This window comes from Rhizophagus irregularis, chromosome 1 (genome assembly GCF_026210795.1).
Source record: "Rhizophagus irregularis chromosome 1, complete sequence".
Lineage (NCBI taxonomy): Eukaryota > Fungi > Glomeromycota > Glomeromycetes > Glomerales > Glomeraceae > Rhizophagus > Rhizophagus irregularis.
The window spans coordinates 4,370,071-4,389,329 of NC_089429.1; the positions used below are offsets into that span (position 1 = coordinate 4,370,071).

The 19,259-nt window shown below is 30.6% G+C and overlaps 5 protein-coding genes across 5 annotated transcripts; all 5 read right to left on the reverse strand.

Moving 5' to 3' along the window:
* Positions 1-1,915: 1,915 nt before the first annotated feature.
* OCT59_000890 (uncharacterized protein) lies at positions 1,916-2,263 on the reverse strand (the record flags this gene model as incomplete). Its single annotated transcript, XM_066139191.1, has 1 exon — positions 1,916-2,263. One exon carries the CDS (start codon positions 2,261-2,263, stop codon positions 1,916-1,918), a length of 348 nt encoding a protein of 115 aa, XP_065988617.1.
* Positions 2,264-4,552: 2,289 nt separating this feature from the next.
* On the reverse strand, positions 4,553-5,377 carry OCT59_000891 (uncharacterized protein; the record flags this gene model as incomplete). Its single annotated transcript, XM_025329346.2, has 2 exons — positions 4,553-5,096; positions 5,253-5,377. The coding sequence occupies 2 exons, from the start codon at positions 5,375-5,377 to the stop codon at positions 4,553-4,555; spliced, it is 669 nt and encodes a 222-aa protein (XP_025186690.2).
* Positions 5,378-9,107: 3,730 nt separating this feature from the next.
* On the reverse strand, positions 9,108-10,258 carry OCT59_000892 (uncharacterized protein; the record flags this gene model as incomplete). The annotated part of the gene is made up of 7 exons (XM_066139192.1): positions 9,108-9,197; positions 9,264-9,363; positions 9,468-9,532; positions 9,619-9,780; positions 9,838-9,936; positions 10,005-10,094; positions 10,160-10,258. The coding sequence occupies 7 exons, from the start codon at positions 10,256-10,258 to the stop codon at positions 9,108-9,110; spliced, it is 705 nt and encodes a 234-aa protein (XP_065988618.1).
* A 1,010-nt stretch (positions 10,259-11,268) lies between these two features.
* On the reverse strand, positions 11,269-11,703 carry OCT59_000893 (uncharacterized protein; the record flags this gene model as incomplete). The annotated part of the gene is made up of 1 exon (XM_025310059.1): positions 11,269-11,703. The coding sequence occupies one exon, from the start codon at positions 11,701-11,703 to the stop codon at positions 11,269-11,271; it is 435 nt and encodes a 144-aa protein (XP_025186693.1).
* A 2,871-nt stretch (positions 11,704-14,574) lies between these two features.
* On the reverse strand, positions 14,575-15,160 carry OCT59_000894 (uncharacterized protein; the record flags this gene model as incomplete). Its single annotated transcript, XM_066139193.1, has 5 exons — positions 14,575-14,653; positions 14,783-14,793; positions 14,875-14,932; positions 15,009-15,065; positions 15,147-15,160. The coding sequence occupies 5 exons, from the start codon at positions 15,158-15,160 to the stop codon at positions 14,575-14,577; spliced, it is 219 nt and encodes a 72-aa protein (XP_065988619.1).
* Between the last annotated feature and the right edge of the window lie 4,099 nt (positions 15,161-19,259).

The window sequence follows — 19,259 nt, forward strand, 5'->3', positions numbered from 1 at the left end:
GCTGGAGGTGTAGTCATAGTTTAGAGCTCAGTAAAGAGGAAAGCAACTGGGAAAATATTAGTATTTAGAACGAGCACTTAGAAATTTTCGAATGAAAATTTCAAAAATAATTTTTATTGGTATTTTCAAAAATTCAGGAAAGAGTTATATTTGGTGATTATAAAGAGATGTGACTATATAAAAAATTTCTTATATTTGTATATCATAATTCCGGCCAAAAATTAACATAATTTTAGCCGAATTATACTTAAAACTTTATTGTATTGTAACTTCGCCAATATTAATTGTAGAGAGATGATCTTACCGCCATTCGATTCGTATTGATGAGACGGTTCTAATGGTTAAAATATGTCGAAATCAAATCACTAGATTAATTTCTGAAATTAAAAAAATATTAATGGTTTTTGTGTAATAACTCTGCCAATATTGATCCTAGAAAGACGATCTTACTACCATTCGATTCGTCTTGATGAGACGAATCTAAGGGTATAAAATACATCGAAATCCAATCACTAAATCAATTTCTGAAATTAAAAAATATTAAATGGTTTTTAAGTAATAACTCCGTCAATATTGATCACAGAGAGATGAGCTTACCACCATTCGATTCGTCTCGATGAGGCGATTCCAACGAGCTATAAATCGTCTTTTTACAATCACTAGGTACCGAGAAATCTAGCAAAATGTTAAATGGCACAGTAAACGTAAATCAAGAAATATTATAATGCTGATGTTTAACATTTTGTTAAATAACTCGTCAGCCAGTGATTGTAAAAGGATAAAACTACCACCATTCGATTCGTCTCAGTGAGACGATTCTAACAAGCTATGATACATCTTTGTACGATTATTAGATGCCAAGTTATTTAATATATTCTTTATATAACTGTGATTATAAACAGTTCTTTTTAATATAAGATTTTTGAGGATAGGTGTGATAGTGACTATAGATAGATTGTGACTATATAGGATAGATTTTAATAATAAAGTGTTTTGAACATTCAACTGGTGTGACTATATAGTAGAATGTGACTATAACGGGAGTAACTATAGAGGGAGTTGACTGTACTTCGATATTTATTATACTTCGATATTTATTATACTTTGATATTTATACTTTGATATTTATACTTTGATATTTATACTTCGATATTTATACTTCGATATTTATACTTCGATATATCACTCTTGTTCCTTTCTTTATTTTGTATTTATTTTATTTATATTGTCTTTTTTAGCTAAAAAATTTACTTCGAAACGTCATTGACTCACATTCGGCAGATATTCAAATGGCAAAATTATAACAACTTCGCCAGTATGATGATGAAGTTCAACACTTCGACCGAATGCATCCTGAAGATGCTCCACAATGGTCATATGTTGAGCAAGAGGATTTTATATATGATACGGAAATCGATAGTAGAAGTGGTTTCGACAAAGATAAAGACTATGGTGAAGAAACGGAAGAGGTGTTAATCGATAGTCAAAAAAGTGCAGCCGGTGATGATTTAGCTGAATGAAGTGGAACTATCGATTACATTTATTTTAAATTTTTTTTTTCATGTATTATTCGTAAATATTTTTGATAATTAATATATAACGATAATAAATTTAAATCAAATTTTCTATATATAATAATTTTCCGAATTTAGTATGATTTAGTTCTGATTTATGTCTGATTTAAGTTTCGAAGTACATCTGATTGACTGTCCGAATTTAGTATGATTTAGTTCTGATTTATGTCCGATTTAAGTTCTGAAGTACATCTGATTGGCAGTCAATCAGATAACAATCGGAATATATTTTTTTTGTAAAAATCGGACATATTTCAGCTGTAATTTGACCTAAAATCAGATATCCGATTTTTAGCTGATTTGCCTTATTTCGACTAGTGGCAAATCCCGAAGTTCCTCTTCTATGAATTTTTAGCCACCATATATATAGCTTGACCAAATCGAATACCAGCTACAACTACTGTATTTCTAGCATTAGCATTTGGTGCATTTACAGGAGCATTAGTAGAACAGCCACCTGCTATACGCCAGTCTTCATTCCAAGCATCTTCTACAGCTCTTAACTTGACTATTGCATTTCCTGGTTGGCCAACAGCCTCATTTAATGCATTAACTCCTATTTGTACTGCAGTTCGCCCATTTACTGCAACTAAGTTAGCCTGCCCTGTATTATCGAGTAAGTTAGTTAGCTTCCAATTCTGCTTTGTAGTAATCTCATCATCGAACCATTCTAAAGTCCTTCCTCTCATATATACAGGCTCTTAAATGTCCTATTGCATTATCTCTTCCTATTGGAGGACCTGCTGCATTATCATTTAGATCTATTTCTCGATTCTGCAAGTCTAGTCTAAGTTATGCAAGAAAGTCTGGGATACTATCATCCCAGTCAAAATATGGATGAGGTATTCCTGCCATGTTTACTTGATTAGGTGGATTATTCTGAAACGCCAAAATTTGTCTCTGTAAATTTAAATTATTCTGGCGCTCTGCTTAGGTCTTATTTTCCATTTCTCGTATCGTTCATAGAGCCTGTCTCGATTAACTTCTAACAGACCTATATATACATGTCACCCAAATTATTTTGGACTGCCGTAATTATAAGTAAAATCCCAAATTCAATTATGGCATCCCAAATTATTTTGGCACTTTACATAGTAAATTATATATAAACCGAATGAATTATGGCATTCCAAAATAATTTGGGCAGCATATATAGACCTATATCCCTTCTACTTCGCTGTAAGTGGTGGGCATTTTCCTAATACAATAATTGTAAGGCAAATTTTTCTTGTATCAGCACACCTATACGGTGTCACCGATACCTGCCACATATCAGCAGATTAAACTCATACTCAGTTCAATATTATGCTTGGTTTAGATTTCATTTTCTCTTAACTTCTCGCTCTCTTTCTTTTACATTCATAATATTCCCAAAATATTATTCTTTATGTAATATTTATTCTTTCAAATATTACCACTTTATTTCTTACAAACTGCGAGAGTTCTCTTAACTTCTTACTACAATTCATATAATAATCAAACTGGGATAATTTCCCTTACTTTACTTCTCTGGACTTATAATATAATATTAATTAATTCTCAAGCGTACAATGAGCATATTCATATTTGAATAACTTTTAATAATTAATATTTAACATTATTTTATTTGAGCCAAAAATTGACTGCGGAATTCCTATCGAATCCCACCTATATTTATACATTTTTAAGAAAATTATTTCTACTATTTCTAACTTTTCTACTAATAAAAATTTAAGAATAATAAGAAAATAAAGATGTATTATCATATAACTATCTCGTGACTAAACTAAACTATAAATATTATTTTATCGGTTAATTATTTATCCTTCGGCTAATTATTTATCCGTATTATATTTTCAGTTAACTAATTATCACTATCTAACATTAATTTCTATGTAATCTATCCCATATCTTCGGTTACAACAGGCTTGTTTTCTTGCCATATTACCTATCATTCTATTTACCTGGTTTTGAGTATTAGTTTGATATTGATGGAGATCACCAATAACATTAGTTATCCTACCTTCAGCAAGTTGCCTTCGTATAATTTCATTATCACGCTTAGCTTCTGCATCATAATGCCTTCGTTGCTCACGGACTAAATCCTGATGCAAATTATTTTCTTTTCAGCGTATCTGTCTTGTAGCTTTTTTTATTTGGTCTATAAGAATATCCCTAGTTGTTGCTCGATTATCCACATATATATAACCATCTATAGCATTTGCTAGCTCTGTGATTGTGGCCATATTATCATCAGAATTATACAAGTCTAGAGAATTCCCTTATTCAGGCAAATTTTTTCGCGATGAAATGCTTCTGATCTGGCATCGCAATTTCTTAACTTGTTCCTCAGATTCTATTAACTGCTCTTCTAAACTAGAAATATATTTCCCTTATCTCGCACATAATTCCTAGCTTTATATAGCTGACTTTTTAGGGTAGAGATTTCAGATTTTAACCCTACTATTTCTTCTTTCAAAACATTTTCAAGGCACTCTATCTTCTTATTGAGATCTTGAATTTCTTGCTCACATCGGGTATAATCCCGTTTCAGTTGATTAATTCGTCTTTCATTCTGGCGATTAGTATCAACTTCTATTTGCAATTCACTATGAAGATGATAGTTCTCTTCTTCCAGCTCAACTTTATGTTCTTCATATGTTCTTCTCTGTCTTGGGTGTGATCTGCAAAATGACATTCTTTTTTTGTAATTATAAAAAAGAATGGAAGAACCCCTTAAATCAATTTATATCAATCTTCAGAAAGCACATGATCTTAACTGGGATCTGGGTTAAGGACTAATCTGAAAAATTTGGCAGGTGATACATTTTATGTATAGCGCCTTCAACCAATTTTATTAGGCGATCATGTATGCAGATTATTTAACATAAAAAAATAAAGAATAAGTTATACATTGCACCTTTGGCTAAATAATATTAATTTTCAGTTAAAAGCAATAGTTTATAATGTAGAATATTTCTCAGAATCAGTCAAGTCAGTTAAACAATCATGATTAGTGTTCCATCCCTCAATCTCAACGCAGTGCCTTTTGGCTGTTTTGCATACCGAGATGAAATAAATATTTCACCTATATCACTTTTGCAATTTGATAACTGATAAGAAGTTAGTGGAATCATTTCTTGGTTACCAGAGGTAACAGAAATACAAGCTGGCTCGAATTTTGGAGCACTTGGCATAGTATTTTCTGCTATAGTTGCTTTGGCTGAAAGGTAAGTTTCATAGCTGACTGAACGAGTATCATAATCATATGATACCGATGCCAACTTATCCTTTTCTGAGTCTGAGGTAGATTGGGAGAAAAGCTCTAGACAAAGACGATTAATTTTAGCCTCTTCTTGTAATATGTATTGTTTATATTGCCAGATCTGAAATTTCCTCCTATCAATAGCTTGGAGAATTTCTTTTCTTCTTACATGTTCAATTGGATTATCTTTGCTAACAATACATCTCTTTAAGTGGCCATCTCGATAGAGAAATTCACCTATAAGCCTTTCAGGGATGAATACTAGGGAGTCACACACACTATAATATATATAATTTGTTAGATTTCCACTAGGATGCTTTACCATCTTCATAAAACTTTGCATACATGGTTATATGCGAATATATCCATTCTTAGAAAATATTTTTGGGTTCTCTTCAAGTATTTTTCTAAATGGACCATGAACATGAGAGTACCACATTTCTGGTGTTTCATTATCATATTTATATTGTAAAAAGTATATTGCTTTTATTATCTCATTATATTTATCATCACGATCAGGCGAACAAAGCTTATAGTAGGCATTACTATCTAAATTCATCTTTATAAATCTTTAAGCGATAAAATAGTGTCTTTAGTGATTTATATTGTTTATAGTGATTTATAGTGATTTATATCAGTTTGTAACAAGTACGGTATATTATAATAAATATCAGATTCATTTTTATTTGATTTGAATATATGTAAAACTTTACTAATTCTCAATGTGATTAAAATTATCCCTGAATGTTGCTTGCATAATTGCTAAAGAACGCAATGGATTTTGTCTTTCTGATAAGTATATTAATAGCAAGACTCCTTTAAAATGGTGTTATTCCAAAGGTTATGCAACACTTTATAGTATAAAAATCAAAATTCATGGTGTTCTACTTGTGCAGATCATCATCCATTTCGTCTTGAAATTGCTAAAAAGATTGCCAAAGAAAGAGGCGGACTATGCTTTTCCAACTAATGTAAAGCCACCAAAGAAGTATTACAGTGGAAATGCTCTAATGGGCATGAGTGGTCAGTAACTTATAATAATGTTATACATGAAAAAAATTGGTATATGAAATGTTCGCATAGGAATCCTTGCACAATTGATATTGCCAGAAATATTGCACATGAAAAAAAATTGTGCAGGTCGTAGTGTATCTAAACATACTCTTGAAAATGTTAGAAAAATTGCATATAGTAGAAATGTGAAATATCTTTCTGAAAAATACATTAATATCACAACAGCTTTATTGGCATTGTTCTAAAGGGCATGAATGGAATGCAACACTTAATAGCATTAAAAATGCAAATTCATGGCATCCCCATTGTTCTGGATGATATGCTTGTGATATTGATCAAGCCAAGCAAATCGCATTTAGCCAGAATGGTGAATGTCTCTCTACCTCATATTTTAATAACTATTCAAATCTATTATGGAAATGTGTTAAAGGACATATATGGCATGCAACACTTAATACTATTAAAGATCAAAGTACCTGGTATCCATTCTACCCTAAATACAAAAGAGAAAAATTATGTCATGAAATTTTAACAAAATACCTTGGCTCTCCTTCACTAATCCGTAGGCCTGATTTCTTAAAGACACAAGAATATCCAAATGGAGTAGAACTCGATATTCCCTATTATGAATATGGCTTTACTATCGAAGTACAAGACGTATAACATAAAAAATATCATGAATTCTTTCATAGAGGGAACCCAAATAATTTCATCAAACAGCAAGCACAGGATCAACTTGAGAAGGAATTATGCGAAAAGAATTTGATTGCCCTAAGGTATGTCTAATTACGAAGACCCATACATAGTTATTTCAGAACATCTCTGAGAACTGGGCCTTATAGAATAAAGACGAAACTGCATGTATTTCATTAAAATTCTTATTTTTTTGATATAGTAATTTCATGCTCAGCCTAACCAAAATGAGAAAAATGGAGTATTATATATACCATCTTAACGAGACCAAAAATTCAAAGAATATGAATCACTCTGCAAGTCCCGCATTTCCTTTTCATTTGTTAATTTGCGGTGGATCAGATAGTGAAAAAACCAATATTATTCTTAATCTTCTTCTTGGTAATAAAATTCAACATTTATACAAGGAGAAGAAAGGTGAGCGATATGTCAAAAATGATGATCTAGTATTAATCGGAAAGGGTATTAGTGAAAAACTGTTATAAATTATTTCAAAGGGCCTAAAAGCATATCAGGAGAATGTAACATTTCGTGCATTAAAAGCGGATGCAATTCCAGACGTAACTAAATTTTCTTCAGACAGGAATACGGTTGTAGTCTTCAAGGATTTTTGTGTTGAATCAAAAAAAATTCAGGATCGGATTGTTCCATATTTTATTAGTGGTCGACATCAGGGTGTATCAAGCATATATGTGAGCCAGAAATAATATTTCACACTTAGCTTTATTTTGAGGCTCAGGAAGTCGTGAAGATATATGCAGAATTGTGCGTCAATAATCAATATACAGATGATCCAACAAAAGCATCCAAGATAATTGACAAACATTTGCGAGATCAGAATTTTGTAGCCTTTGATTTTACTAAAGCAAATGATGATTCTCTCGCAATTAAATTAGGTTGGGACACACCCTTAAAATTGGATTAGGTTCTTATATTACATGCACATAAAGCAATCACAAATTGTAATGTCGATCATTTTTTTATGGATAATATACAGAGAAAACTTATAACGCAATACATTGCCTTTACTAATCATTCTTATAATTTAGTAAAATTCAGTCAATGTCACAGGAGGTGGAATATTCAAGACTGGGATGTGAACCAGATGAGAAGATGTATTCGAATCCCTATGATAGGACAGGCCAGTAGGTGTTGTTGGTCTATTCAATTCATCTATAAATCATAGTTCAACTCTTTTCTAATAAAGAAATAATAGCTATAATATATACTGACTTTCTTAAAAATAGACAGACATTATAATTAACAAACTCACCATTAAGCTATATAAATTTTCTATGACCGAAGTTATAGTTAAAAAATTTGCGTTTTCGGTGGGTAACAGCATTTTACCAATTTGCTTGAAACGATATAAGCCATCAAAGGGTATATCCATGCTGAAACATTTAATACAACATCCTGACCAAATTTATGTCTAGTTAGCTTGAAGATACTTGGATCAGCTGTAGTAAAATTACATTAACTTACCATTTATAATAATTCTGAAGGTTTCAGAAGCTTGAGAATACCCAAATTGTTTGTGCAATGAATCTAACGATCCCTTCATAAATTCCGCGAGTTTGATTAACGCTTTATTTACGATTACATTAGTAGCACGTGGAGGTTTTATTTCTCCGAATATAATTTCACTTTCTTTATTGAAAAGAACCCGGAAATCTGGTTTCCGTCCATGTTTATGGTTATCAGACTTCCGTCGTTTCTTTGAACTGTCAGATTCTCCATTGGCCCTGATTCACCAATTCAGGAACTAAGTATACGTATACATTGCATAGTTGCACTAATGAGGATTTCACTTACCACACGAGTTTAAGATTACTTGTATTGAATATTTCTTCCAACATCGAATGGCAATATTTGTGAACAAAGGTGTCTTTGTCCATAATATTATCAATACTATCTGACGGTATATTTAGAAAGCTGGAGAATAGATAGCAACAATACATCATTAGCAACACAAACAAAAACGAATAATTGCTAAAACTTACAAGTTTCTTGATACGAGTTGGACACATTCAAAAATATTCTTTTCTTCTTCGGTCATTGAATGTTCCCATTTAGTCCAGTTATGGCACCATTTCTCTCGTAGCAATTTTTTATCCGTTAGAAACTAAGCATAAACGGAAACAAATCAAGCCATTCATTAATTTCATTTATTACTTATTATAATGTTCCTGATATTGAGAAAGGACTTACTCTACTATATTGCATAATATTTAACTGAGCACTGACTGGCAATTCTGAGGGAATCAAAGGTTTTGGTAACGCATCTTGCCAAATTTGTTCAGAACATTTTAAATACTCCAGTTTATCCTCTTTCACGTAAATGATTGATGAAAGGCATCTGCAATTTGTATAAAAATTAAAAATTGAAAATATCAATCAATTCTGCACGACAAGATACTTACAGGATTTCATCAATGTCAGTCGCATATGAGAGTGTCAGATCATTTTTCAATCATTCAACCGTACTCATCTGGAAATCACGAAAATCCTTAGAAATATTATATCCGTTGGCTAACCACTATAAGTAAAAAAAATCAATGATTAATGGATGCTTACTATACCTATAATATTTCAATACTTACATCATGATCCGATTTATCAGAAATTTTTAATTTGTCAACAACGTGTCCCCATGAGAATATCGTTTTTGACTGATAAATATTAACCGATTAATGTTTAAATCTTGCTAATTGTGGTCGATTACTCAAAAAACTTACTTTTTCCGCTTTTTCTGCTTTGACGGGTGATTCTGATTCATCACAGGTAGTTTGTCCAACATCAACGATTGCATCATCGGTGTTAAAAATAGTGGATGTTCTTTGTATATTCATAGAGGAACCAGATGATTGCCCGCGTCAACAACAATTTTCTTACTTGATTTATTTCGTTTGACGCTCTTACTTCCAGTACCTTTCACTGACCTACGCTTTCTAGACGCATCTTTAACAACATTGGGAGGACCTTGGAAGAAAGTGTCTATCTCATCCTGCAGAAATACAAAGTCAGTCAATACAGATTAGAAACGAACGAGCTTATACACATAATACGACAGACAAAACAAAAAAACATTACTGGAGAGGGAGAGGCCTCGGTTGATGTTTCGGCGTCAAAAGAATTATCTCCACTTTTATAGGATGGAGGGGGAGAACGACCGTGAAAGTTGGGAGGAGGTGTAATAACAGGGGAAGTTGCTTCTTCTGGTCGTTTTTTTGGATTTTCTGTTCCTGTTATTGTCTGTGAATAATATATTAATAAAGTATACAAATGTTTATTATCAACAGTATTTCATACCAATGTATCGTTAACATTTTCGATTGCCGAATGAACGTTTCTAATTGTTGTTGCAAAGGTTTTTTTGGAAACACTTATCAACGAACTAACAGCTTCAATCTGTAGTCAGTAAAAGAAATAAATTAATATAGTGTCGAACTTTGTTGGAGCAACAAGTAAATTATAACCTCTGCGGTCTGTAACTGATCCTGTAGCTGTCCATTTAGTTCAATTTTATTCCAAAAAGCGTTGACATTGCAAAAAGTATCACGATGGCCCTAAAAATAAAGAATTAATATGATTAGTTAAAGTATGGCCTCATTGGTCCATGTGGAATTAGTACACTGCGGAAAGCAGGTACAACGGACATTCCGACCATAAGGTAGACAGCATTCCATTGTCCACCGTAGTTGTATGGGTTCCATTTTCCAATAGCGGACATTCCGACCGTAAGGTAGACAGCATTCCATTGTCACCGTAGCTATAAGAGCTCCCTCTGCGAATCACTTATACAAAGAATATTTATAAAAAAGAATCACTTGCCTTAAATTTTTTTTTAGCAGACTAGAAGTTTTCTTCGATTCTTCCGAGCCATCCTTTTCGAGATTATCGAGATCCATTTGCAGTTTGTAGGATTCCTTCTGAAAAGAGAAAGTAAAGTCCACTTGCTTCGAACGGTATTTATAAAAGTTAAGAAAACTATATTCTTTAGGTTCGGTTTCACTAAAGTAAGCACACCACTTGCTAGACATTGTCTTTTGATCAATTAGAAAGCGGGAGTAAATTTTTTGATAAGCTTTGCCTTGGGCCTTGGGATTATATATATGAGAAATGTCGATCATGCACTATGCACGTGATTATATATCACAATCACGAGGAAACTATCAATTATACATAATCATAAATATAACGATAAGTATTTGAGAATTTAAAACATACACGTTTTAAGAATTCAAAATAAAATCTTTATTAACTTTTTGTAAAGTAATACATGAGAAAGATGCCGGCTGGCTAAGTAAAAAATGAATAAAAAAAAATGATTGAAGTAGATCTCATTTAATAAAGCACGAAAAGTTAATGCCCGCCAGCCCCTAAGCCAAATATAGCGGTTCCTTCTCACTACTCCATGTTATTAACTACATTAAGTTTATTATCTAACCATAAACCAAATATCACCTAAAGTACTAATGTACCCATCCTTCTTCTTGATATTTCTCTCATAAAACCCTTGAACCGTAACTTTCTTAATATTCCCACCTAATTCATGAATTTCCATTGCTACATGAAGACACATTTCTTCTAAGTTAAACCTTTTTTCTGCCTTAATTTTATCAAAAATTTCCTTGAATTGAGTCCAGATAGTTAAGCTAATACCCTTGAATGTTATTGTGCCTGAACTGATGAACTTTCAGATGATGCTTCAGAATGGTTTGGTACACTTTGTTGGTCGATTTAGACTGGCTGATTTCTTCTGGCAATTGCATAATATTGAATTAATCCGTTTTGGAGAGCATCGATAGAAGCATTAACTGAGGCAAAATCATTACAGCAGGCTTCTTCGATATTATTAAGTCTTGTGGTCACGTTGTTGATCATTGATAGAATTTTCTGCACCTCCTTACTGAAGTCATCATCACATGCCTTGATCTTTTTAGCTTCTGCATTAAGTTTACCATTGATTTCGGCATAAATTCTACTGATTTCTGCAGTGAATGATGAATTAAAATTGGAAATATTCGCGTTAACTTTTGCAGTGAGCCTATCGTTAATTTCAGTAAAGGTCTTTTCTATTTCCGGTGTATCATCATTGACAATTTTAATGGCACGTGCATAGAGTTCATCAGAGACTTTCTGTTTGATATTTGACCATATGATTGCAAATCCCATGAATATCACTAAAAATAGCAAATAAGACCAAAAATGGCATGCTTCCACTGGTCGAAATCATTTCTTTCGGCATTAATACCTTTCGTCAAAGTTTGTCATCATCGTCACGTGATTCGTCACACATTTGGCTAATTACAAAATTTGGAAAAATTTTGGCATAAATCAACTGGTCGATTTTGGTCGATTTTTGGTTGAGCTGTAACATAAAAAAAACCATAAATCGACCAATACTTCTTTTTTATCGATTTTTATTAATAACAACGATCAACTTAAAACTTTTTTGACGATTTTTAACCGATTTTTTAATTAATTTTAATTAATATCAATAAATAATAATGACATATAAGTAAAATAAGAAAACACTGAAGTTAAAGATTCGTCAAATTTTATTGTAAATCAATTTATTCGTATTATTTATTATTAAATAACCAATTCCATAAAATTTGTTAAACAATTATTGTAAAGAAAAATTCTGTAGCTTTTAGTAAATTACCGAATGTGAAACTTGCGATTTAATGGATTTATCGCTAAATATTCAGTTACGTTGCGGTTAGAAGAAATTTTATATTTAGCGGGCACAAATCGGCAAAGAATGTTGTGTACTGGAATAATACAATCCCTACTTTCAGGAAAAAAATCTGTTTTCCATAATTCAACATTGCATGTTTCCGTTTCTTCGGTATCATCAATACTAAAATGATACCGAATATTTGCTGTGTCTGCTGGTCGGTACTACCTAATAAAAGCCAAATAATGCTCAGTAGCACTGGTCAAAATCAATTCTATCGGGTACATATCAGGTACCTATATATCGGTGGCTAATCGGATAAATATCAGGTATTTTTACATATCAGGTACCTGATATCTAAACTATTAGTCACTGATATGTATATCGGGTATTGATCTATCTTACACATATCAGGTATCCGATATGTAAATTTTAATACGTTAAGATTTTTATTTTGTATAACGTACTGTATTATTTATAATCCGTTTCAACTAAAATTTTTTATTTAAATTCATTTTTTAGATAACTTTTATAAATAATTTTTTAAGAAATTTTAAAAGTCCATTTGAATAATATTTAATAGGGATTTTATTTAAGAAACTTTTAGATTTTTTAGATTTTTTGAGAAATTTTTTGAGTCCGTTTGGAAAAATTATTTTTTGAGAATTTTTTAACTAAGGGGATCGTTTAGGGCATTTTTTGATAAAGAATTTTCTAAGGGTTTATTTGAGAAAATTATTTTTTGAGAATTTTTTAATTAAAGGTATCATTTGATAGAAATTTCTAAAAGTTCGTTAGGGAAATTTTTTTGTATTTTTTAATTAAGGGAATTGTTTAGGGGCTAGTGCTCCTAACAGATCGGTTCAGACCTTCCTTTTTTTAAATCCTGGTCGTTCAGCTTCGTCTCATGTCCAGGTTTCCTAAAAAAAAGAAAGGAAACGTTAATTAGTACGTTCCCTTAAGTAAAAATAAAAAAAAATAAAAAAAGAAACGAACTTACCATAGTTCGTTCTTTTTTTTAAATCCTGGTCGTTCAGCTTCGCCTCACATCCAGATTTCCTAAAAAAAAGAAAGAGAACGTTAATTAGTATGTTCCCTTAAGTAAAAATAAATAAATAAAAAAAAAAAACGAACTTACCATAGTTCGTTCCTTTTTTAAATCCTGGTCATTCAGTTTCGTCTCACGTTCAGGTTTCCTAAAAAAAAGAAAGGGAACGTTAATTAGTACGTTCCCTTAAGTAAAAAATAAAAAAAATAAAAAAAAGAAATGAACTTACCATAGTTTGTTCTTTTTTTTAAATCCTGGTCGTTCAGCTTCGCCTCACGTCCAGGTTTCCTAAAAAAAAGAAAGGGAATGTTAATTAGTACGCACAGGTTGAAAAGTGAAAAATCAGGCATCAATCAGTCACCAATCGGTCACCAATCAGGTACCTGATTGGTGACCGATTGGTGACTGATTGGCATTTTCGCCAAATACCGTCACCAATCAGGCAGTTTGCTAACTTTTGATCCAGTGATCAGAAAAAGATGAAATATAGCTCATTGGAATCGTCTCAACAAGACGAATCTAATGGTAGTAAAATCGCATTTCTAGAATTAATACTTGATGAAAAATTAAGTAAAATATAAAAATGAAAATGTATCATTTATATTTTATTTAATTTTTTATTAACTATTAATCCTAGAGATGCGATTTTACTACCATTAGATTCGTCTTGTTGAGACGATTCCAATGAGCTATATTTCATCTTTTTCTGATCACTGGATCAAAAGTTAGCAAATTGCCTGATTGGTGACGGTATTTGGCGAAAATGCCAATCAGGCACTGATTGGTGCCTGATTTTTCACTTTTCGACCTGTGACGTTCCCTTAAGTAAAAATAAAAAAAAAACAAAAAAAAGAAACGAACTTACCATAGTTCGCTCTTTTTTTTAAATTTTGGTCGTTCAGCTTTGCCTCACGTCCAGGTTTCCTAAAAAAAAGAAAGGGAACGTTAATTAGTATGTTCCCCTTAAGTAAAAATAAAAAAAAACAAAAAAAAAAACAAACTTAATATAGTTCGTTCTTTTTTTTAAATCCTGATCGTTCAGTTTTGTCTCATGTCCAGGTTTCCTAAAAAAAATAAAGGGAACGTTAATTAGTACGTTCCCTTAAGTAAAAATAAAAAAAAACAAAAAAAAGAAACGAACTTACCATAGTTTGTTCTTTTTTTTAAATCCTGGTCGTTCAGCCTCGCCTCACGTCCAGGTTTTCTAAAAAAAAGAAAGGGAATGTTAATTAGTATGTTCCATTAAGTAAAAATAAAAAAAACAAAAAAAAAATGAACTTACCATAGTTCGTTCCTTTTTTTAAATCCTGGTCGTTTAGTTTCGTCTTACGTCCAGGTTTCCTAAACTTTTTTTTAAATCCTGGTCGTTTAGCTTTGCCTTACGTCCAGGTTTCCTAAAAAAAAGAAAGGGAACGTTAATTAGTACGTTCCCTTAAGTAAAAATAAAAAAAAACAAAAAAAAGAAATGAACTTACCATAGTTCGTTCTTTTTTTTAAATCCTGGTCGTTCAGCTTTGCCTTACGTCCAGGTTTCCTAAAAAAAAGAAAGGGAACGTTAATTAGTACGTTCCCTTAAGTAAAAATAAAAAAAAACAAAAAAAAGAAATGAACTTACCATAGTTCGTTCTTTTTTTAAATCCTGGTCGTTCAGCTTCGCCTCACGTTCAGGTTTCCTAAAAAAAGAAAGGGAACGTTAATTAGTATGTTCCCTTAAGTAAAAATAAAAAAATAAAAAAAAAATGAACTTACCATAGTTCATTTTTTTTTAAATCCTGGTCGTTCAGCTTCGCCTCACGTTCAGGTTTCCTTAAAAAAAAAAGAAAGGGAACGTTAATTACGTTCTCTTAAGTAAAAATAAAAAAACTTAAAAAAAAGGAACGAACTTACCATAGTTCGTTCATTTTTTTTAAATCCTGGTCATGTCGTTAGGCTTCGTTCGTCCAGGCTTCCTACTAAAAAAGAAGGGAACCATTAATTACGTTCCCTCAAGTAAAAATAGCAAAAAAAGAAACGAACTTACCTAGTTCGTTCTTTTAAATCTTGGTCGTCCGGCTTCGTCCGTTCGTCCAGGAAAAGGTTTTTTAAAAAAAAATTTTTTTTTTATTTAAAAAAAAATTTGATCCGAATCTGTTCAGATTGGATCAGATTTTCTTGTATTATAGGGCATTTCACTGGTCGAAATTTATACTATCGGGTATTTAGTATATCAGTATATTTGATTGGCCGATCTACACATCTTTTTTTTTGTAGATTCCGGGTAAGTCCTAAAAGAAAGGCCAAAAAAAAGTGAAAGTCCTAAAAAGACAAAAAAAATGACCAAGAAAAAAAGAAGACAGTGTCTTAAAAAAAGTGAAGACCGAAAGAAAGAAAAGACCGAAATGAAAGACCAAAAAAAAGAAGGAGAAGTCCTAAAAAGAAAGACCGAAAAAAATGTAAAAAGTGTCTCTAAAAATTTTGTTTTTTTATGTAAGAACGTTCATTAAAGTTCTTTTACTGCTTTTTTTTTGTAGATTTCGGCCGGAACTTGGAAATGGAAATCGGTGAGTATTTTTAAAAAAAGGAAGCAAGTTTTTTCTTTAGTTTTTCATATGTAAGAACGTTTATTAACATTCTTTTACTTTCCCTTTTTGTAGATTTCGGCCTGTGAACTTGAAATTATGATCAGTAAGTGTTTTTAAAGAGGAAAGCAGGAGGTTTTTTTTATGTAAAAACGTTTATTAACGTTCTTTACTTCTTTTTTTTGTAGATTTTAACCTGCAATTCAGAAATGGGGACCGGTGGGTATTTGGAGAAGTAGGAGGTTTTTTTTTGTTTTTTATGTAAGAACGTTTATTAACGTTCTTTTATTTTTTTTTTGTAAATTTCGGTCCAGAACTCAGAAATGGAGACCGTTGGTAAGTATTTTTAAAGGGAGAAAGGGGATTTTTAAATTTTTCTTCATGTAAGAATGTATATTAATGTTCTTTTATTTCTATTTTTTTGTAGATTTCGGCCCAGAACTCAGAAATGGAGACCGGTAAATATTTTTAAAAAGGGAAGTGGGGTTTTTTATTTTATTTATGTAAGAACGTTTATTAACGTTCTTTTATTTCTATTTTTTTGTAGATTTCGGCCCGGAACTCAGAAATGGAGACTGGTGAGTATTTTTAAAAAAAGGAAGTGGGGTTTTTTATTTTATTTATGTAAGAACGTTTATTAACGTTCTTTTACTTCTTTTTTTTGTAGATTTTAGCCTGCAACTCGGAAATGGAGACCAGTGAGTATTTGGAAAAGTAGGGGTTTTTTGTTTTCTTTATGTAAGAACGTTTATTAACGTTCCTTTACTTCTTTTATTGTAGATTTTAGCCTGGAACTTGAAAATGGAGACCGGTGAGTATTTCTAAATGTTTTTTTATATTTCTTCATATAAGAACATTTATTAACGTTCTTTTACTACCTTTTTTTGTAGATTTTAGCCCGGAACTCGGAAATGGTGACCAGTGGTGAGTATTTTTAAAGGGAGAAAGCAGATTTTTTTAATTTTTCTTTATGTAAGAACGTTTATTAACGTTCCTTTACTTCTTTTTTTTGTAGATTTTAGCCCAGAACTTGGAAATGGAGACCGGTGAGTATTTCTAAAAAAGGAAGTTGTTTTTTTATATTTCTTCATGTAAGGATGTTAATAATGTTTCTTTTTTTTATCATTTTTATTAGGGACATGGATTCTTGGATAATAATACAAACTGTAAGTTGAGTGGATGAAGGAGATTCTAAATTAATATTTATTATTGTGATATTTCAAAAAATCAGTGATTTAACTTATTGACTGGTATATGCATGATAGATTACCAGGACCCAGAAATATATATACAGGGGTAGGGTACACAGATGCGTCGCCATCATAGTGGAATTAGACGGAGTAAAGTTTTGATTTGCGTACAATTTTAGAATTTTTCATCTATAGTTAGGTCATCAAGATTGCGTATTTTTTATCAAATTTTTTATATGTAAAAAATTAGTTTGCGTATTTTTGACCTAAATTTGGCTAATCTTATATATATAATATATTTACTGTACGTACTTATTTAATTAACCGAATTGTAAGAAATTTCTAAGGGTTAAAAAGTGAAATTTTAGAAAAATATTATTAAAAAAATGGTAAATTCTATTTTTCACATTAGTATTTATAATATAGAAGCCATGATAAAATAATTAATAACTTAATGTCTGAAATTTTATTTGCGTATTTTTGCAGGATTTTCAATATCAGGTGTCAATTATGCGTACTACTCATATAAAAAGTCTCTGCGTACAGCTCATAGTAAAAAAATTTTTCGCCACCTGACCCCTATATATATATTTCTGGGTCCTAGATTACCGATAGGTACCCGATATGTGACTAATTGGTATATTTAAGAGCATAGCGGACATCCCTATTTTATCACAATTTTGTCGATTATTTGTCGATCATTTGTGTGATCTTATCACATAATACAAGTGCCGTTCGTTATTTATCAACAGGGAAAAATTTTAGTTAATATACATGGCAAAATAAAATAAAATAAATAATTTACTCTTGTATTTTCAAGATCTAAATAAAAAGATTTTGTTTTTTTATTAAAAGTTCATTAATAACAAATAATTAGCTAAATTCTCTATAAGTAAAAAACCTGTATTATAGGCCGAAACCCTGTATTATTTTTTTTGTAAATTATATATGATAAAAGAAATGTTTATGCAAAGTTTTAAGTTTCGGCCTTGCATATTCAGCTCTGGCCATCAATTTTTGTCCAGTGATCAGCCAAAATTTCAAATTATCACATATTAATAATATAGTATACAAAAATTAAAGAATTATATTAAAATTATGTAATTAAGTTATGTAACAATTAAGATGCCACACTTTTGATTTATTTTGTTAGGAATTTACTTTGTTAAATACTTTTTTAAAATTTTTAATTGTTTTTAATAATAAGAAAAATGTGATCGGCAAATGATCGGCAAAGTGATATAAAGCATGTCTGCTATGCTATATTTAAGTAGGGTTTTGTATTATTTAAAGCAATAAAGAGTTTAACTTGCAGTGTAATTCTAGTATAAATAGTATAAATGCATTTTATAAATTATAATAACCCGGATTGATATGTTTGGGTTAAAATCTATGGCCCAATCAGAATTTGTTGTTGTAATCAAGCGATTGATCACATGATTTCGGTATTTATATTTCGCATTTTGTTTATTTTTTTTTTTCCTTTCGTAAAAACCTTTCTCTTAAACTTTTTATTTAAAACAAACTCTTTACTTGGTTATTATAAAATAATAATATTATTATATTTTTTTATTTATTTTTATATTAGAAATAAACATAAAGGTATATTTTCATTATGCTTGTTTTTTTCTTTTATATATACATTTTCTATTGACGTTCTAATACTTTTTTTCTTTTCTCTCACTAATGTTTTTTACCACTTATTAACATTTTCTATTAATATTAAATACTACTAACATGTTTTTATTAACATTCTCGTATTAATATTTTCTATTTTACTAACTTTTCTTTCTTTCTACTAACATTTTTACTAACATTTTCTATATTTACCACTAACGTTTTTATTAACATTTCTATTTTTATTTCTCTTATTAATTAATATACTTACTAATATTTTCACTAATATTTCTTTTAAATGTTAAACAGATAATTTTATTATCATTGCTACTTTCAGTAGAACTTTACATATTACATAGTATAATTATTTATTTTTAATGTTTAACTTTATTTGATTTTACGTATGTAGTAGATAGAGTAAGACTTGTATTATTGTTTAAATTTTAATAAAGTTGAATTTCATTTTATCTGAATTAAAATAAAAAAAAGAGATATATATCTATTAGTTTTAATATGAAATTTATAGCTACTAACTGATGTATTACAAATATTTTACTACCCGATATATGTGTGTTAAATATATGATATCTATAATATATATCACTGATATTTGACTACCCAATATGTATAAGATA